The 20,534-nt window shown below is 42.0% G+C and overlaps 1 protein-coding gene across 1 annotated transcript in view; it reads right to left on the bottom strand.

Annotated features, from left to right (window-relative positions):
- The window catches only part of SLC6A2 (solute carrier family 6 member 2), a 1,124,598-nt gene that overhangs the window by 151,855 nt on the left and 952,209 nt on the right, over nt 1-20,534 (bottom strand). Inside the window, exon 12 of the mRNA XM_069639646.1 lies at nt 1,679-1,779. Within this exon, the coding sequence (XP_069495747.1) occupies nt 1,679-1,779 (101 nt within the window). The remainder of the gene's footprint in view (nt 1-1,678; nt 1,780-20,534) is intronic.

Below are 20,534 nucleotides of genomic sequence, written 5' to 3'. Positions count from 1 at the left end.
GAAGGTGACTGTAGTGATAGGCCTGCAATCATTAGGCACTGCCGGCTCTAGAGAAGGTTTTGGCAGTACCTAAGCTTCCTTGAGACTAGCTGGCACTATTCCACTACAGAAGGAAGGGTTTATGAAGGAGGTGATACATGGCATTAAGATTTCAGAGCAATCCTTAATGATGGTTGAATGACAGATGTCCCCTTTACACCTGGAAGGTTTCAGGCTTTTAGGGATGGCCAAGACTTCATGTTCTGTGATATATTAAGTGAAACTGGGGGTAGCCAATTTCTAGGGGGTGGGGGAGGGGCTGTGGTAGAGTGTGAAAGGAATGCGAGCAGGCTAGCTTGATTGATAATGATGTTTTCATTGAGTAGGACAATTTTATTCAACATCGCTGTTTGGATATTGGGACACCAAGACTCATCCTCAGTTAGTGAGGTGGGAGGGTGGTGGTGGGAGATTCGGACTTTCTGAGGATAGCAAAGATCTCTCTGGTGTCAGATTTAGTGTTGCCAATTCTTGAGTTGAAGGAAGAGGATTTGGCAGAATTTTGTTTGTAAGTCAATGCTGCACTAGTGTTTTCCAGTCTTGTGTCAGAGGGATTTTTTTTCCAGGATGATAAAGCCTGCCGTTTCTGGTTCTGGAGTTCTAAGAGTTCTAGGAGGTCAGGGGTGAACAATGAGTTTGAATGTTTGACAGATTTGGCTTTGCGGGGCACTAGTGGGACATGCTAAGTTTAGTACATTCATATTTTTGAAACCTATAGCTTTCTTTTTCACATCAAAAATAAAGGGCAGTAATGCCCCAGCATGCAAAGAGGAAAGCCAAGGCAAGGGCCCTTGTTCATTACATAACAACAATGCAAATTAGGTTTGCAATGTTAATCTCCAAATTCTTAAAGTCAAACATAACAATGTTAGCAAATGCCAAAATCAGAAAGTGAAATTCACCAAAATAAAATACACTTTCAAATCAACTCAAATCCACATTCTGAGAAGTAATCATTGCTGTGCAAAATTAGAGCAAGCAAACAACAGTATGGTCATAGGTGCAAACTTTAAAAATCCCTCCAGGCTAGCACCAACCACAAGTTGTGCAGCTGCCAAAACCTGTATATTATTCCGTTGCAGAGGCCACTGGTAGCTGTTCGATTCTAAAGGAGCCAATACATAGAATTAGATGCATTGCTATTTCCCAAGAGCTCATTCAACTATTCCACTGACCAGTACATCAAATAATTGCCATAGGCACTCGCCAGTAAGTGTCTTTTGATCAAAAGAAGGCTTTTTCTGGTAGAAGTGAATAGCCAGGAAGGTTAGAACCAGTATCATACGAGTGCAGGGATCTTTTCCTGGAGCAATTCATAAACCAATTTCTATTACTTACATTACAGATTATCTCTTTAACCTAAAGCTAAAGGAACTTGTTCAGAATGGAGATCAATAGTCACTTTAGAAACACCTCTGCAGGAGTGGCAGATATTGGATGAGATGCAAAGCTGTATCACAGTGCAGTCTTTTGCCCCTACTTGATATTGAAGTACATAGTGGCCTTTGCAATAAGGGTAGCTGCGATGCATGGAAAGCAGTGGCCGAGTCTACCTTAACACGAGCATATAATCTGTGAAAACAGAGAAAGCTTCATTGCCAAATCATACACGGTATAGGTGAAAGGTTGCCGAGCTTACCAACAAAAAGGCAGGGCTTACAAACTTCCAACAAAGCCTCCAATAAAGACCTGGCTTAAAGCCCATCATCTGCTCGATGTCTTCACTGAACCGGTCCACACCTGCAAGAAAACAAAAACAAGGCACCATTAGGGCACTGCATTAAACAGAGAGGAAAGCCATCACCACACACCACCCACAGAGGGTGAAATCCCTAACACTTTGGTTGATTCATTCTGTTAATCACTTTTATTGATTATGCCCAGAAAATGTGATGCGTTGTATTGAGTAAAAAGAAGACTCCGGGAGTAAGTAAAGGAAGAGCATTATTGCTAGCGATCATGACCTTCACCTGAGGGCTATATAGCTATTAGCAAAAGGGATTGAGTTATTTTTTCCCTTTGTGCACTGTTCCTGAAAAAGAAAACAAGAGTCAAGGAAAGAAACTTGCCCAAACTGAGTTGGCCACCATGCGTGAGATACAGCAAAGTCCTGTCTCAGTTTTATTAACTGGGAGATTCGGAGAAGATTGGTTGACAAGAAATATGGTGGTTAATATTTCAGCTGAGATATATTTATTAATTTATTTGTTAATTAGTGAGCTTTTATATACCGCTCTCGGTGAGCTGATCCTTGTCCGAGGGTTTAGGGTTTATTGTGACTCCAACCAGTGCTTGCCAGACAGTAGTCTGCTGGAAGAAAATTGAAAAAGGGAATTAGAGATGGACGAGGTATAGAAAGGATAGGAAGAAGGGAATGGAGCCTGAACTGTGGGAGATTGAGTGGAGAGGTGAAAATAATGAAATTGTAAATGTATAGTCTAGATCCAACAGTGGCTCCAGATGTGCTTGGTCTATCCTACATATAGTTAAGGCATGAATGACTGTCACCGCTGGGATATACCATACCTTTTGATGCTTTAGAGTACGTGGCTTCCAAGACCAAGGACAACAAAGTCCAAGATATATGTGTTGCTTGTGTATACGAAAGGTGGAGAAAAAAAACGATAAGAGGATTAGAGGGAAGAGGTGGGAATGGGGGAGATTGCAGAGTGGAAGTAAGAGGATAATGTGGCAAGGGAGACAGCAGCAGGTATATGCACCTGGTTTAGCCAGACTGCTCGGAATGCGATCTATACAAGTAATTAGCACCAGGGAAGTGATGTCATGGTTACTCCCAGTCAATCAAAGAGCTTGGATCTCATTGCATGCGTTCTGAGCTTCCTAAGAAACAGTAGGCCCCCCATCATCCCTCTCAAGGTGTAAACCTGTGCATGTCGTGGTCCACCCTTCACTGCACCATCACCACTTCCACGTCTGCCACCCACGCACCGCGCCACCCCAACCCAGGCAACACTAACCGGTAGCCTCCCCACCTGTTACCAGATCCCGGAATTCCCTCTGTCCCACTCCTTCTCTTCAGTGGTAGGTAGTTACTTTGCTTTTAGGTTTTATGTAAGTAGAGAAACAGCAACTGAACGGTTTCTCCACTTAGAAAAAAGCAATTAGCACCCTGGAAATCATGCTGGGACTCTAATAGCTATAAACCTTGAGGTGGGCCTGCATTACTGGCCAGGTAATGGTGCAAGGTCCATGTTCAGGCATTCACTTCACTAGTGGCTGTAAGTTGTACACCGGGCCATTGCTAGACCGGTAATGCCCTCCCACTGCAGGGTTTATTACTCAATTATAGACCACATTCTAAACCTTCTGGAATGTGCTAATACTAGATAATCGTTAGTGGCCTACATGTGAAGATATAGTGGTTTACATTTTCCATAAAATAATAACTTTCATTAATAAAGCTTTTGGCACCACAATTTAACCATTTCATACTCCTCTTAATGGCAACTGTTACCCTTACCCAACTGAATGGTCATCACTTTTCCAGCCTGACATGATGAACGGAAGAAACTACATACTTAATTGCTGTATGTTTTTGCCCTTTTTACACAGTAAGCTTTTCATCATATATTTTAATAGGAACATGACCCTTTAATGCATGCTAACATTGCAATGAAATATAATGTATAGGACAACATATCATGGGCTTTGCCATGTGATAGGTATTTGAGGATCTCTTAGCTTAATGTATATACCTTTAACCTTTACCTGACAATGTGGGCCCCATGCACACAGAAAAAGGAATCTAAAAAGTACAGAGGATGCATTCCTTTAGGTGTCCAATTCTAAGAAATGTTCCAGGACACCTTATTCCCATAGGTGACCTGGGCAGTTTCCGGTGACTGAGGAGTAGCGTGATCTATGAGTTGCCTCACCCCTTAAATATGGTGGTGTTTGGGGCATATGCATTTCACCTTGGCCGGTTCTCGAACAACATATCAAAAAAAGATGTTCTATCCTCATGAAAGGGAGAGCCATGCATGCAGGATAGCAATGGCTCATGTGGTGTCTGTTCTGAATCTAAAACAATGCACAAAAGGGTCAGAAATAAGGTTGTCATGCAATGTGCATCTCACGTGCCTGTGTCACAAGTGCCCTTCGTTCCCCGCAAACAAGGTTATTTTGTCCATGACCATGACTTGGAAACAGCACCTCAAAGTTTCCGTTTAGGCGCTGAAACCGAGGCCCCTGTGACTGGGCACAATACCCACAGGTCCATTACCTGCTATCACTGCAGCCAGGTGGACTCTGCCCAGGAAAGAGCTGCACAACATACATTGCAAGTACAGTGGCCAAGGGCACTGTGGCAAGGCACCGTTCCTGCAGGTCAGGACAGCATGCTCTGCCCTGCCCGTACTGTAGTTCTAAGCGCTGTGCTTGGAGAATTTGTGAATAGGGTAAAGTGGTCCAATGGTATATCATAAAAAATGCAGAAGATGAACCTGAACAACTTTGGTAATGGAAGTGGTGGCTTTTTGATGTGGTCCAATGGTAACATATCAATAAAAAACCTTTGGAATTGCCAGAAGACACTTTAGATGGAAGAACATTATGGTTATATTACAAAACTTTAAAAACACTGAAATTTGCCAATGATGTCATCAACGCAGCCTTAATTCGGCTACCTTGGCCATGATCTACGCACAATGCCACAAATGGCATAGTAAATCACACGTGACAGCACACATCCCACGTAAAAACACAAGTTAAATCAAATAATTCTCGAAATTAATTGTTTGTGGGGATCATGGGCAGAGTAATGGTAAGGGCGAAGTATCAACAAGGCTTACCCTGCAGGTATGGTGGGGGGAGGGGAGTAGTGAATCTGTGGCATAGCTGAGGGAGCCATCTGCAGCATCCACTGGGCATATTCAGTTCCCTGCGCCATCTATGGTCCCTTTGCCTATAGGACAATGCAGCTCTGCTTCTTGGAGCCCCATCATCACTGGCAGAAACTGGTCTTATCCAGAAAACATGTTCACCAGTGTAATCGGACTATCCATAGAATATCTTGCTATATCAGAAAGTACACCTTATCAGTATCTAAGGCTGCTAGCAAATATTCAACGTGATATCAGCATTCAACATCATTATCCCACCCCAAAAGACTAGGATACACTTCTCCCACTTTGATCCAACTGGGCGGACTGAAATCCTGGGCTAGCTACTTGAGTGCTTGCTGTTGGATTCCCAGGACTCACATAATTGACCCGTCTATACACTTGGCTCAAACCAACCCAACGTTTCTAAAAATATATGGCCATGTCCCCAATAGGAACCTTCTAATTTCCTCCTTGGACCCGCTGGGCATTACATAAAGCTTATTTCTCTTACTGTGAAGGATTATTAAGGTTGGACTGCTGCTCTCTCACTTGCCAATTCTTTCCCTCTAGGTCCTTTTTTCTGAGCCTTTTTGCTCACAGGCATATCAGCATCGAAACTTGCTTTCAAGGTCTTTGAGTTTTGAATTGACAAAGATCAAGGAGGTTTTCGTGGACACAGGCATACTGGATTTTCTTTATAGCTAGTGGTTAAAATGAACCCTGGATCTTGTTGTTTGTTTTATAGGTGATACCTACATGGGACCCAAGCTTTTCATATCCTTTGTGCCAAAAAGTGGCAGGGTTGCCCCCTTCAGGGATGGCAAGCTCAAAACCACCATGAATGGTCAACGCTTGCATCAGGCAATAATTTATTTTTTGGCTTGTGTCATTGTTTGTTTTAGATACATTGTTTTCAAGGTTTGCAGCAGACACATTAGGCAGTGTTTTGGGCTCATGGAACAGCTCAATGTGCATTCCAGAATACTCAGATTGCTATCATATTAATAAAAAAAATTAATAATAATGTTAAACCTTTTCTGCTTTATTTATTTAATTTATTTATTTATTAATGTGATTTAGTTTAAATGTAAACTTTACACATATAAAATAAATCATACATATACAACATAAGTATAAACAATTTTACACTTACAAACATACAGATCCAATAATATGTTAATTTAACAATAAAATATAAGATAAATACATTGAAGTGATATATAAAATGAATAGAATATGGTTGTCATGGCCCATATTCAATTCAGTCTAAATAAACTTGGAAACTGGATAGTCGATCACAAGAAAAATAATCATTAACAGACAACTATTGACAGATTTTACTTATCTAAACACTATTACAAAGCCCCAGAGCTATATATTTCCCATTTCTTACTTTTCTTTAGCTTCTTATTGGTCTCATAGGCAACCTCCCATCTCCGTCTCTGTGTCCCGCCAGATGTTTCTGAGGATTAATCTAGGTCTTATGCACTTTCGATAGTTTATATCTTAATGCCCAACAGACTTTCAATCTTAATCCATATTTTGTATAGGGAACGATGCATCTTGGCATTAGTGGTATTAGTTGCTTCTCCCCAATGCTTTCCATATTATGTACATATTTACCAAGATGTAATTGATATGTACTTTTCCGCTTTTAAAAATTACAATTATGCAATTTAGCCATTTTCTTCATATTCACAAAGTTACCCTTTTAATTTACATTATTTGTGTTTGTGTTTTGTTTGTTGGTGGTACTGCAATTTGTATTCATATTACACATAACTGTTTGCTGCATGCCTGTATCAAATAATTACTGAGGGCAATCGATTAATCAAACATAAAAGCAGATTGGAGATTACAGACAAATCAAACAGTCCCATGTAAAGTGTGTTATGCTTAGCTAAATCTGGCCTGTAGGCTCCAATCATGTTGCATATTGGTATTTGCAATCATGTTTTTATAGTAGTAATACAAAACATATAATATTCACAGAATTACATTTACTAATTAGCCAGGACTTGCAGAACATTTCAGCAACAACGGGCTACAAATTGTGAGCATGGTTTCTGTTCTGCACAACTATGAACAATAGTGCGACTGGACACAATCAGATAGTGTAAGTATTATTTAGCCATCCATTTCATGTACATGTATAATGGCTGAAAAAAATGCCAAAGCAGTTTTATCATCATCAACAATCACTTTATTTCGGTAAAAATAATTTGCCATAAAGCCATGTATGTGCATAACAAAATACAGTCAAAATACAAAAAGAAGTACACGTTACATACAACATATGTTAAACTCAAATACAAACTAGGTAGCAATAAATGTTAAGTATAGCTAACCCCACAACGAGCAAAAAGTGCTTCAGTGCATAAAATGCTTCAGTGTATACTGTGAATATGTTTAACGTGATCCTTGAGCATCATAACATTCAACATGAGAGAGGAATTAAAGCACCAGGCCAACTCATAGTTGGTCAATCCAATGATAGTCAAAGATGATTTGGGTGCGTCAATTGGCATAGAGTGATGATATTATGGGAGGAAATTACTCATCTTTGTTCTCTTGAACCAGGCACGAATCAAAAACCAACCCATCGTAAATGTAGCCAGGGAAACCTTGTTGTTGAGGCAAAGGCAGGGTCCCATTGACTGTTGTAAACATGTAATTGGATAAACAGATACCTTAATGACATATTTCGTATATCCTTATACATCGGACAAAGGAACAGGAAGTGTATACAATCTTCCCTCACCCCTGGGCAAAAAGGATACTCGGGGCTCACACTTGCATTCCATTGTGCTTTGATCAATGCTAAAGGTAGAATGTCAAAGCGAACTTTAAGGAAGAGAGAACGCATTACCTTTGGGCTCATTGTGTCGACATAGCCTACATATCCCTGGGGCTGCTTAAGGGACCGGTAGTTGCTGAACTGCTGAGACATAGCCACTCTCTCTACTATCGCCTTTGTTCTCGTCTCCTTAATCGCATGAAAGATTGTATCTTTTGACAATCCTTTAATAGTCATAGAGTTTGTCCAGAGCTCTTCTAAATTCAGAATTGTCAACTCTGACTTTACATGCTGCACCCAAGGAAGTGCCCCCATGCAGTTTTAATTCTCTAGGGATGCAGAAGTTATGACAATTTAATCTGCTCAAGTCAAGTTCTAATAGGGTTCAAGTCTTCTGTTTCCTGAGGTTGGAAGGGTCTTGAGGTATGTTCTATCTTTGCAAAGGTTTGGCTAAAATCTGTTCCTTATACACTGGCGATGGTCTGTGGCCTTTCCTCTTTTTTTTAAATCATTGGTGCAACATGGACAGTGGCCACAGCTGGACGCCATGACAAGTGGGCCTAAAGAAAGTCTAGCATGGCAAAACCCTTGAAATTCATTGAAAAAAACATGAGTTAAGAGAGTGTTAAGGTGATCTGATGTATCAAAACAAAATGTTTGAAATTCAGTGGGTCTGGGAAGTGCGAGCAGCTCAGCTTGGCGTCTTGCTGTTGCAAAACACATGAGTACATATGTGATACAGTAGAAGGAATACCAAATGACATACAAACAACATAATTAGGGACATCCGCAGGGGGGGTGAAATCAAGTTAAGATACGCGGAGCACATGCTAAATATAGTGTGGAAAGCTGACATTCTCCCCTCCAGTTCCCAACAACCATCATTCTGAGATGGGTGGAAATACAGGAGGGAACATTTTCTGCTTTCCAGCAGCAAAAGCTGCAAAAATCTATCTTTACAAGGAAAACATGTGTTCCAGTGGCTTAACCAGCATTTCTCAAAAGACTGCCATTTTTCTAATTCAAGAAAGTTTTCTTAAACATTAATTGAACTAGAAAAGTGGTGCTGCAGTCTGGGAAATGCTATCAAATCAAAAGTACCAATGATCAAGGCTTTTATGTTACACCCAAATAACTCAATTTGGCATTTAGACTTTTCTATTTGTTCTACAACACAAGACTGTGGTTCCCCAAATATGAGGCTGCATATTTGGGGAACCGCAGTTTTGGTTCATGAGATGGCCGAAACACACGGTGTGGACTTCAAATACAGCAATTACTGACACTACAAATAATGGGCAGTTCTACATACAAAGAAACACACATTTGAATTGATCCTGTACTTTGTCAGGGTTTTCATGAACTACACCGAGAGGGGAGATGTATGTTACCTATAGATCTCAATTGTGTACAACAGGCTTTGTTTATTGCCGCCACTCCCGTAATACACCAGAATGCATGTCTTCATGGAAAAGTGTCTCACAGCACTTTTCCATTTTAACATGAACCTCTGAATCAGGCCTGCAGTGTTTGTAGGTTAAAGTGTGATGGAGAATGTTATATAATTGCTACCACCAAAGGTTATAGATGAAAGCATATCCTATTGCTATCTGGACGCTGAAAAGGCACATTGGAGGCATTTGAATGGTCGATAACAACACCCATATTCTGCATTAAAGATACAATTTTATCATAAAGGAAAAGGTTCAATTTCTCAAAAAAGGTCTGAAAAGGAGTGAAAGAAGGAAAGGAATCTTGGATTGGACATAGAGATAACGGATCGGAGTGATTTATCCGTGGCTAAATTTCCCGCGACGGAAATGACTGCATTTAAAAGGTCAGGTTTATTTTGGGTCAGCTGTGGGTGTGTCCCCAGCAACCCCACTCACTATACTGAAAGGTATGTTGAGCGGGGTGTTGCGGGGGACACCCACGCAGCCTTTTTTCTTTTTTTACCGACCCCACCAAAACATGCACCACTAAAGGTTCAAACTTTTAGTAGTTAGAACTTTTGGTGGTATGCTTTTTAGGTCTTTTGGTGGGGTCGGTAATGTTAACTCGGTAATTTCGTCCTATACCGAGATAACAAGACAAAGAAAGAGTTTGAGACTGATTAGTTGTCAAATCAATTGTTCTAGCCCATTAAAGTTTTTTTTGCATTTTCTAATAAACCGATAGATGATGCTGCTTCCAGCTGGAAAAATAAGAAATTTAACAGCAATGACCCAGAGCATTACATCAGTTATCCTAACATACCAGTTATCTCGTCAAATAATATTAGCAAAACATTCAGCGTATCACTGACCTCATAGCATTACAACCAACCTTCTTTCCGGTACTAAAGAGCACCTATAGTCAGCTCCTCTAGCTATTAAAAGAGGAGTCATCTGGACTGATAACACATCAATAATTCATTGCTCAGACCTCCTAAGGGCAACCCGTGCAGAATACGGACTAACGTAATTAAAATATAATAATACATATGATTATATTTCTGGAAGGGAAATCTGCTAACCAGTTATCCCTTTCATAAAATGTGCATGCCAAAAGCATAGTGCATCCATGCACCTTCACCTCACCAGTCTCTTGACATCTGCAGCTCCTACTTTTCAGTCGCACAGAGGAGGTTAAAAGGTCACATATACATCCTTAACAACTGCAGGACACCAAGTCCCTGCATCCAGGGATAGCATTTTAACTTCTGCACCTCTGATCTAAACTATAACAACTGTCTTCATTATAAACGATTACTGATATGAACACACAATTATGAAAGCCACAACAACTCTGTGAGCCTAGTTCTAGCTACATAAGGGTGACACATCCCCTCAAGGCACAGGACCCCTCAACAGAAGACTCCTGGGAGTTGGTGCATCAAGGTGGCACTAGCATAACAAAGCCAACGTTTGAAGTCAGCAGGCATGGGAAAGGGGTGGAGTTAAAGCAACCAAATATGGAAGGTGGTCCCAATGAGGGGTCCCCCCCTCTTGGTTTTCTGTCAGGGATCGCTTTCTTCCTGTCCTCTCCGTTTCCTGCAGGACAAGGCACTCTGGGTATGATGTCAGCAGGAAAGGGTCTGCCTTTATAAGGAAGGGGTACAGACTGCGACTCCCCAGCAACGTAGAAGCAGCAGATGGAATCCTGTGTTTGTATCTTCAGACACAGTTGAGCTGTGCTTGATGTCTTTGGACCGGCATAGGACCCGCAGTGCTAGACCTTGATGGGGGCTACCAACATGAGCGCTGAGCCAACCTGATGCATCCAATCAAATTCGCCATCGCAAATGCCACTCAACTTAGCAGAAGCCATTCTCTCACTGCTCAGCTGACCGCAGCTCGAACCATTGGAAGACATTGTTTCATCCTTCGACAGTCGGTTTCATCAACTCAAACTATCTTGACATCCACTTAACCACAGCTTAAATGCCAAGAGGCCTGGCTCAATGGTGTAGAGCCTCCTACAACAAGAATACAGTACTGTGAAGAGACTCTGTGCTCCTGATCCACTTTCTTGGGATCATAGTGACTCTTAAGACCCTTTTTCCACCCTGTTCTTGAAGACATATCCTTTTTGAACAGTGACATTGGCACAATTTCTTTTATGTATGAGTGCCCCTCCTCAATTACCCACAGTGCCCTACACAGGGGCGTTGTTAGGGGGGGCTAAGGGGGCTATAGCCCCTGATCATTTGGTTGTAGCCCCGGATAGAATCTCAGGAGCTACAGCCAAAAGACTAGCTAGCCCCCAGTCCCAACAGTTCTGACATCAGCTTAGCCCCGGGTCTTTTCCAGACCTAGCGACTCCCCTGGCCCTACACAACAAACAATCTTCTGTGTTCTCATTACAGGGGTAGGGTTTTGCTTGTGTTTTAGTTAGTTATTTGCATTCTTATTATTTAATAAAAAAACTCTATACCTTTATAGAACATTGTATTTTATGTTGGACGGTTGCACTCAAGTTGTTTCGGTTGCTACTGCTATCACCTCAAAACATTCCTGAAGACCATAGCCTGCCCTCTGCCATGTTACTACAAAAGACAAAGGTGGCATACCTGTCAGGCTGTGTCAGGAACATTGCTGGTGTAGTGGTAGTATGGGGCCGAGTAGGCTACTAAGGTGCTACTCATCCATTTACTCCTGCAGAGCAGTAGGTTTTTCATCAGAGAGATGCTCCCCAGAGAGTTCCTGAAGTCCTTATTAACCCTTCCTAAAGGGCGACCTGCAGGGTACATCACTCGTATGGAAGATATTCAGTGCATACCCCCAGGCACTCTATCTATCGGCCTGTGTCACTAAGAAATACAAGACACATCATAGGTTTTTCAATCCTTGGTATGGGGCATTTCACTGTTTACATGAGGGAACGCCCACTTTTCAATGTGCACCCATAGCAACAGAGTGCATGCTTTCTATTTTTAAGAAGGAGCCTTGTGCGCCCTTCTGTAATAAAGTGGCGCCCTAGAGGGCAAACGCTACAATGTCCCACAGCGCAGGGCACAGCTTTGTTAATGCAGCACCGGGTCCAAGAATCAGCAAGTCCTCCTTGTATTGCGCGCGTTCTACATCACTGAAATAAGGGACAACTTTTAAGGCCATTCTTTCGACTGGTCGCAGTGCACATTTTCAAAATGGGAGCCTTTTTTCCTCTTGCATATAAGGACGCCATTTTTGTGTTACCCAAATGAGATGCCAATACTTAGCCAAACGAAAACACATGGATGATATGACTTCGCGTGTCAACATTTTATTAGGTGAACACTTAGTATCTTTTCTGGATTTCATGCTTAATAATGTTTATGTCCAGGGAAAATAATATTTTTCTGTGACCAATAGTTTGATGTTTATCAAGATTCCTTTATACCTCTGTTCTCAAAAAATAAACATGATGTTAATCATTTTCTTTAAAGTTGCCAAATTCACTTTTGTTACTAAAATATAATTTTTACAGTGTGAGGGATAACCCTGGGAAAGTCTGTTCTGTTCCAAAATGCAAAAGTTTTATGATGATAATGGGAGCGTCTGGGACACAGTTATTCTTTTACCATTTCCTTTAATGAGGAGCGTGTACTGTTCAAGAGCCAGACCGTTTAAGACCCCATCATTCAAATGCTGAACTAGGAAAAACGACCTCCTGTTGATGGATTTCAAGTATGATGGGCTGTTACCCCACTTATCACCAAACGCAGAAGACTAGTTAAATGATGACACAGTTAAACATTGCATGTGGGACAAGAACATTTATAGGAGACCTGGTATGATTAAGTCAGTCTTTGGCATCTGTAATCGTCTTACGCTTTCGTTCAAGAGTTGGCATTAGCCCTCATTAGAAAGCATCTCATTATTCGAGCTCATTATTACCTGCATCCCCTTTTCAGGTCTTGGTGTCTCCTGGTCATTGATTACCAGATGTTGAGAAATCTGCATTAACCATCCTAGCCAGGCAAACTGATTTGCACCCACAGCATTGCACACCACCTGGGTGACGTGTTAAGGCAAGGCTTTAAGTGCACAAACAAGATACCTTTTTAATACTATAGCAACACAACAATGGGATTTAGTAAACTCACAGAAAGATGTGGCACCTTTCATTTCTTCTTTCACCATAACTCTTTATCTTCTTCTCCCTTGACTTTACATGCGGGAGTATCATGCACCCATATTCAGTCTATGGCCAATGGGCTATTGCGATCGTGCAAACTCAATAGGCAGCCAATGTTGCTATTGTTAAGATAGGAAGTGTACTGTGTATGTACTCTTTTGTGATGCGCAGAATGTGCACATTTTTGTGGCATGTGGACCCACGATTGTACATAAACAAGAATGTCCACCATCTTGAAGGCACTCCAGAGTGACCTTACTGGTGTCCTCATTTAGACTGCTCTGCCAAACACAACAATGGCAACAAATGTACGAGAGGAATTCCCACACAGTGCTTCCTTGCCCATGGTTTGCCAATGCATCTAAGCAAGTGATGTTATTCAACGCAGTCTACTCAATCCCAATACACACATGCAGTCTTCTGACATCCTGCGTCCAACAACTGTCCCTGCCTAACCTATAGTCTGAACAATTGCCAGCAACAAACACATCTCTGTCAGTTGGCACACCCAAGGCATGCAGAAAAAGAAACCAAATATATGCCAGAACTCACAAAGGCCTTGAGTATGTTTGGTTATCAGCATCCTCGGCACCTACAACTGCAAAATCCAGGTAATGACACCAGTATCCTCTGCCTCGACCATAGACCTAAGTTCACCTCACACAGATACAATTAATGGGTGCAAAAAGGACCCCCACGCTCCTCTGGAAACTAAGATTACTAATTACCTTAGCACTGCACATGAACCCAGCAGTGGATCGGGATCAGAAGCCTTTGCTTCACTGCCCACTATTCTTGAATGCTTAGGTAGTAAAATGGTGCAATCAATTGTGGCTACCATTAGAAAGGGGAATAGTGAGTCTGATGTAACACCTAGACTTTCTAGTTCAACCTCTGAGCCACACCAAAATATAGGAGCTGACGCAAAGACGGCTAGACAATACAGTGGGTCATGCCTTTTGGCTAACCAAAGATTTCAATTGTTAACCAAAAATGTGCTAAAATATCAGTTATCCATTCACTAGCACACCAATCCATTCCCATTATGGATTATACTCCTACTGTTTTACAAAAAAAAACGTAATGCTTTGCATGCTTATTCAACTACAAATGGGCTAACCATTAATTCCAACAAAATAAAGATCATGGTATTCCAACATGAACCAAGTAAGATCAAGATATCCTTCAGTTGGAAACTTGACACTAAATAATTGAACACTGTGGCCCTCATTACGACCCAGGCGGTAAGGGGTTTATGCCGGCGTAAACTTCGCCGACCCTTACCGCCTGAGTACGAGTTCCCGTAGCGCCATGGTGATTTTAACGCCTGCTTTTTGCAGGCGTTAAAATCCATGGCGCTAAGGGACCTTGATGTTAATTACGCCACCGTAATTTACGGTGGCGTAATTAACGCCTTCCCCACTCCCATTATGCCCTATGGGGCAAAAATGGGAATGGGGAAGGGTAAATGGGGATTGGGGACTTACCGCCCCGCCAAGGTCGGAATGGGGCGGTAAGTCCGCCAACCACCATGGCGGAGTTGGCAACTTAGCGCCATGGACCATGGTGCTAATAGCACCATGGTTCTCCGCCAAGGTCCTAATGAGGGCCTGTAACACATTATGACTACTTAGGAATAACTATCCACAATAAACTTAGCTGGAAGACACAGGTAGAAAGAAATTAAAATTAAAGTACAGCAGCACCGGGGTGGAATCATGGCCTTTTTCTAGGGGACACAGTGGCTACTCGCTGAAGCCTGTAATTGATGTTTAAAAGCTAAAATTCCCACAGCAATCCGATATGGAGCTGAAATATGGGGATGTAAGCATCTTATTCCTGTGGAGAGACTAGAAGGGCTGTGTCTTAAGCTATTACAGGAAGCCCTTGTAAGCTCTCTGTTGAATACCTACTAGCACAATTTGGTATCAATAGCATTACCAGCGTGTACACTGCATGACGACTAGTATTGTTCTGGAGGCTAATACATTTTGCTCATGGATCACTTAATTAGCATATTGCAAACTCACAAAATAACAATTTGAATTGTCTGAGAGACACTGTGTTAGGAATCTTATTCAAAGAATCCCACAATCGGTGTAATCCTAAAGCCATTGATCCCAACATCCTTCATTGGGCCTTATTACACGGAAGGCGGTAAACCATGGTGCTCTTTGCACCATGGTTGCTGCCAGTACCATACCGGCACCACCATGGAGAAAAGGGGAATTACCACCCCATTCCAAGGTTGGCGGGGCGGTAATTTCCCCTTCCTCCATGGCCCTTCCCCATTCCCATTTTTGCCCCATAGGGCATAATGGGAATGGGGAATGAGCTAATTACGGTACCGCAAATTGCAGTACCGTAATTAGCACCAAGATCCCTTTGCGGGACCCAACTTTAACGGCTGGTCTACACCAGGAGTTAAGGTCGGGTCCCACAAAGGGACCTCGTAGTAAGGCGGTAAGGGTTCACCGTCACCGGTACACTTATGGGTGACCGTTAACCCTTACCGCCTTCCATGTAATGAGGCCCATTGACTTGTTATAACGCCACCAATAAAAGGATACTTTACTATATTGATGCTGAACAAATCTTAACTAGCTTGGCCAGCAAGTCCCAAAGTGGAGAATATATTGCACAATATACCTCTACTATTAGATCATCAATATAAATTAAGCAATTACCTGTGAATTGAAATGTGAAAGAAGACTTAAGAATCAAATGTAATGCTATGAATACTATGGAAGTGATTGGTGCTAGAGAGCGTCCTCATAGCGATGCTAGACACTGCAGATTCTGTGGAAGTACTTGAGACCGTTTCATCTTTTACTATATTGTGACTGCTTAATTGTAATGCAGAACAAGATGGATTTGGCACAACTATGCTGAAATTAATAAAATCATCTGGGAATGCTTTTATAGTGGAAACAATATCACATACATTTATCATTTAACCAAAATGTGATCTTACTTGAAATCTATACTTGATCAGTAATAAACACAATATTTTATATTGCTATTAAGAATAGCCTTCTATACATATTGTTATAGTAATGCATTGGCAAAATGTCATTAAGATTGTCTAACTTTGCTAAATCTACATGTTTTATTTTTTAATATTGTAAATCATCAGATTTTAAATCAAATTTCAAAACGTTATGGAATTTATTTTCTAAAAATCCAAATCGTGTGAATTATACTAAACAATAACTGCATTTAAAAATGGTAATGGTATTGACTTTGGAAATAAAAACAGGGGGCACTGGCTAGATAAAAAGGTATAAAAACGGAATGCTTACAGCAGCATCTTTGTGTAAAATACATTGTCAGTCGTGGCATCTGCCTTCTCCCCCAGGCCTTTATGTGTGTATAAGTGCTTACAAGGTATAAGGGGAGAGTGAATGATGTCTTGTGTGGAACAACATATGTGTAACCTGAAGTACCTGTGTGTTGAACCCACGACCATTAGGGTGGTTACCTCAGAGAATAGCACTGGTTAGTCCATGTCACTCACCGGTTCCCCCTCAAGGCATCCCATCATGCACAGCTCCCCTTATTACAGGTGCTCACAAATTCAACCGTACAACTCCACTCGTGCCCCCTCCCCACTACAGTTATAGTCAAAACTGTATGTTTCATCATTAAAATAGTTCTTCGGCTGCCACGCTCCAACCCTCTGGAACTCAATCCTTGTAGAGGCACGAAAGGCCCCCACCTTCCTCCACTTTTGCAAAATTCTAAAAACGTGGCTCTTTCAATAGTACTTGCCGGACGCCTAAAAATCCCACCATCCCTGCACCAACATTACTATGCTACCGAATAAAATGCCAGGCCCAATGGCGCCCCCCTCCTGTTGTAAAGCACCCCTCTACTCTTGAGCTAGTTTTATGCTATAAGCAGTACAATACAAAAGAAAAAGAAAATGTACATAGTTGCTCTTACTTATAAGGAATAATGAATAAATAATTTACGTGGCTGTGAACTTATAATGACCACTCAGTGCTCCTTGATACCTGTATGCTTCAACTGGGACAAGCTGGTCTTTGTGAAGACAAAGAAATGGATCTGCATCCTGGAAGACACAGGCTCTGACGGGGGAGCCGTTGCCATCAGGAACCACCACCTTCAGGCAAGTCCCCTCTACCCAGGGAGTTTCTCTGCTGCACTTGCAGCAAGGTATGTTGCATTGCCAGAACAGTAAGTGAGTAGGGGCTGCAATCCTGGTGTTTGTGCCTATAATGGTGTCTATAGGTGCAGCGCTAATCAAGGTTCTCCCCAGCGAAGGAAGGCAGCAGTAATCTGCACGTGATGGCCCTATAAGCATGCTGTGCCCGGGCCTTCTGGGAAAAAACCTCTGGGTCACATTTGGCCACTAGTAAAGCAAGTGATGCATATTTCCGCTCAGCGGCAGCCAAGTCCCACTTTCACCACAAATGTCTGGAACAATGGGTAGCTGGAAAGCTGAATGTGGCACCCAATGTTACCCTGGACACTGTGGTGAGGGTCATAAACTAAAGCCCTCTCAGAGATGACACCTATCGGAGTGCTGGTGTGAAGAATCTGCCTGGGAATGTATCCCGGAGGTGGCTTCAGATATGAGAACAGTTGCAGTGAGTGTCAAGTTTGTTTTAAAAGGCCTAAAGTTGAGGTCACAACTAGTGGTCTTGCAATGGAGCACAGCAAGGTGGCTAGAGAGGTATGCAGTCGTTATATCGCATATTTTATGAAGAATGAACATTTATCTAAAAATGTATAACAAACATTTTTATAGAGAATGCATTTAGGGGTGGGGCTAAGGGTTTAAAAAAGTGAATTCTCTATAACATTTGTCGTTATAAAATGGCTTCAGTGTTTTAAAGTGCCAGCATGCATTTATAGTAGAATAACTGTAACTTATTTTATTATTGAGATGGAGTTTTGGGTGGCACTAATTCATGTAGGCCTAAAAAATGTTTAACAAAATAAGAATCTAGTAATCAGGTTAAGCATTGTTGTAATGCACTCGTACATATGGAGTTGTGGGCTGTTCTGAAGGGTAGAAGTATACTTTATAACGTATCTTCTCTCCACACATGGACTTGCGTTGCGTGATTGGGGTTTTATGTATTTAGTGTTGTGTACTCCATATTGGGAAATCAGGGCCTCCAGTTGTCATACCAGTGAATTTGTAGTATAGTGTGTAGTCTCTCTAATAGTAAGCTGGTGGAGGTCGTCCTTGTTCTTGCATGCCCCCCGTGGTTGTAGAGGGTGACTAAACAGCAGTCTGTGCTGATGTGAATGGTGTGTTTTTGGGCATGTTTTTCCTGTTTGTGTGTGAAAGAAGAGAGATATGTACTCTCTGACTTCCCTCCGTGTCCCTCTGTGGAGAGGTGTGATGCCGCAGTGAATGATCTCATGCAGGAAAAAGTGCACGTGGAACCTTCCACATTTGCATGTTCTACTCAGGACTATTAAGGTAGTACCTGGGTGGTGGAGCACTGGTGATTATACATGCGTATAGTGTTTGCTGGTGGTACATGAAAAAAGGAATAGCTTGAACTGCTTAATACTCCTTGATGCCTGAACATTTCTTCAATATTTGGCAAGGTCCTCGGAACTGACAAGGGGACTTAAGGTGACCCTTAGCAAAGCACTCAATGTGAACTGAATGGCCTCAGGTGCCAGCCATGGGTTGAGGGATGGGCCTGCAGGCCAAAGGTTTCTATGGTTAAGGCTACACTCCTGCCATAGGAAAAGCCAGTAATCATCTGCACACTTCCCGAGGGCAATATCTGTAATGTGTAACAACACTTAGCAGGTGACCCCTCCAATGAGCTCACTGGAAGGGTCTGGAAAGGAAGAAAAGGTTTGAAAGCACTGAACATGTAGGGCTCCATGTACATTTTAAAGGAGGGCCTTCCTCATGCAGCAGGACATGTGCAGTATGTCTAGAAAAAACCTGTTTGCCTCTCTGTAGAGGACCTTGTGAGCACTTGGGGCTGCCTTTTACATGAATGCAAGGTATTGTTTCCATACTAGCTCTGGGGCTTGAATTGAAGTCAGCTATCCTAGTGGAGAGGTAGCCAAGGCATAAGGGCAAGCACCAGTCTGTATCTCTCCCGGAATTGTGTGTGGCCATGTGGTTGCACTTTATTCTCATGCAGGATGTGATGAGGGCTAAGAAGGGCATGCACCAACTCCAGGCTCCCCAGGGTGGCATTTAAGATAAAGGGCAGAAGAGGTCTGCATGAGTACAGGGCATGCACTACCCTGTAGCGGTCCACCAGGAAGTCACACTGGCGGAAACCCACCATGCATTGGTGAAAGGTTGTTGATGATGAAGTTGTTTGACTTCAATCATGAACAAATGGGAGGCAGGCAAGTTAGAATTGCCTTATATAGTAAAGCACGTCCACATCTCAAATGAGCACCCTCTATGGTGCTGCTTCATATGCATTCTTGTGATACTTTTAGAAGGGCGTGCACCCCCGCAGCTAGCTAAACTAATACCATGTAGGAGAATATTTTCTGGAGTATCTTTTTAATTGTCAGAAGATCTTACATCACAGGAACATTACTGCTATTTGCTATCCCATAAAAGCATACCAATACAGGGGAACCGGGTTCTTCCGACCTGCACCCATCAACACAACAGAACGCCCCCCGCAGCAAGGCCAACAAAATGGCAGAACGGAACTATATAAGACCACTTTATTATTATTATTATTATTATTATTATTATTATTATTATTATTATTATTATTATTATATATTACTAAATGAACTTTTACGGTAATATTTTGTACTCTTCTAGCAATAGAATGTACGTAGAGTAGGAGATAGTGTGGGAGTCTTGCTCCAATGCTCCAAAACTCACTCTCCCCTCATTCCTCTACGTTTACGTCAATCATTTTAACATTGCACTTAAATCCTCTTATAATGCTGCGGGAAACGGAGGAGGTAACACTTCTAAGCCTCCATTTCCAACTCTGCTCCATTTTCAAGCCATGACATGGTGGAGAAGGGGTAACGGAGCAGAAGTAAGAACTCCGCTGCGCTGACCTCCTTCCTCTTGTCAGTGTTCATGCTTTTACACCTGCATGAACTTTTCATGCAGGTGAAAAAATGATTGCATTCCTTTGCAATTCTTTTGGAATCCACCAATAAATGCCACCTGCAAAGTGTAACTTTTGGGCACGCTTTATTTTTTTCGCAAGTGTATTGTACAGTCTTCCCCTCTGCCTTGTAACTGTTTACAGTTGCATGCAGGGGTC

The sequence above is a fragment of the Ambystoma mexicanum genome, chromosome 1q, assembly GCF_040938575.1.
Source record: "Ambystoma mexicanum isolate Mex_15411 chromosome 1q, UKY_AmexF1_1, whole genome shotgun sequence".
Classification (NCBI taxonomy): domain Eukaryota; kingdom Metazoa; phylum Chordata; class Amphibia; order Caudata; family Ambystomatidae; genus Ambystoma; species Ambystoma mexicanum.
The sequence above is the reverse complement of the archived record's forward strand: the minus strand, read 5'-3'. Positions and strand labels throughout refer to the sequence as shown.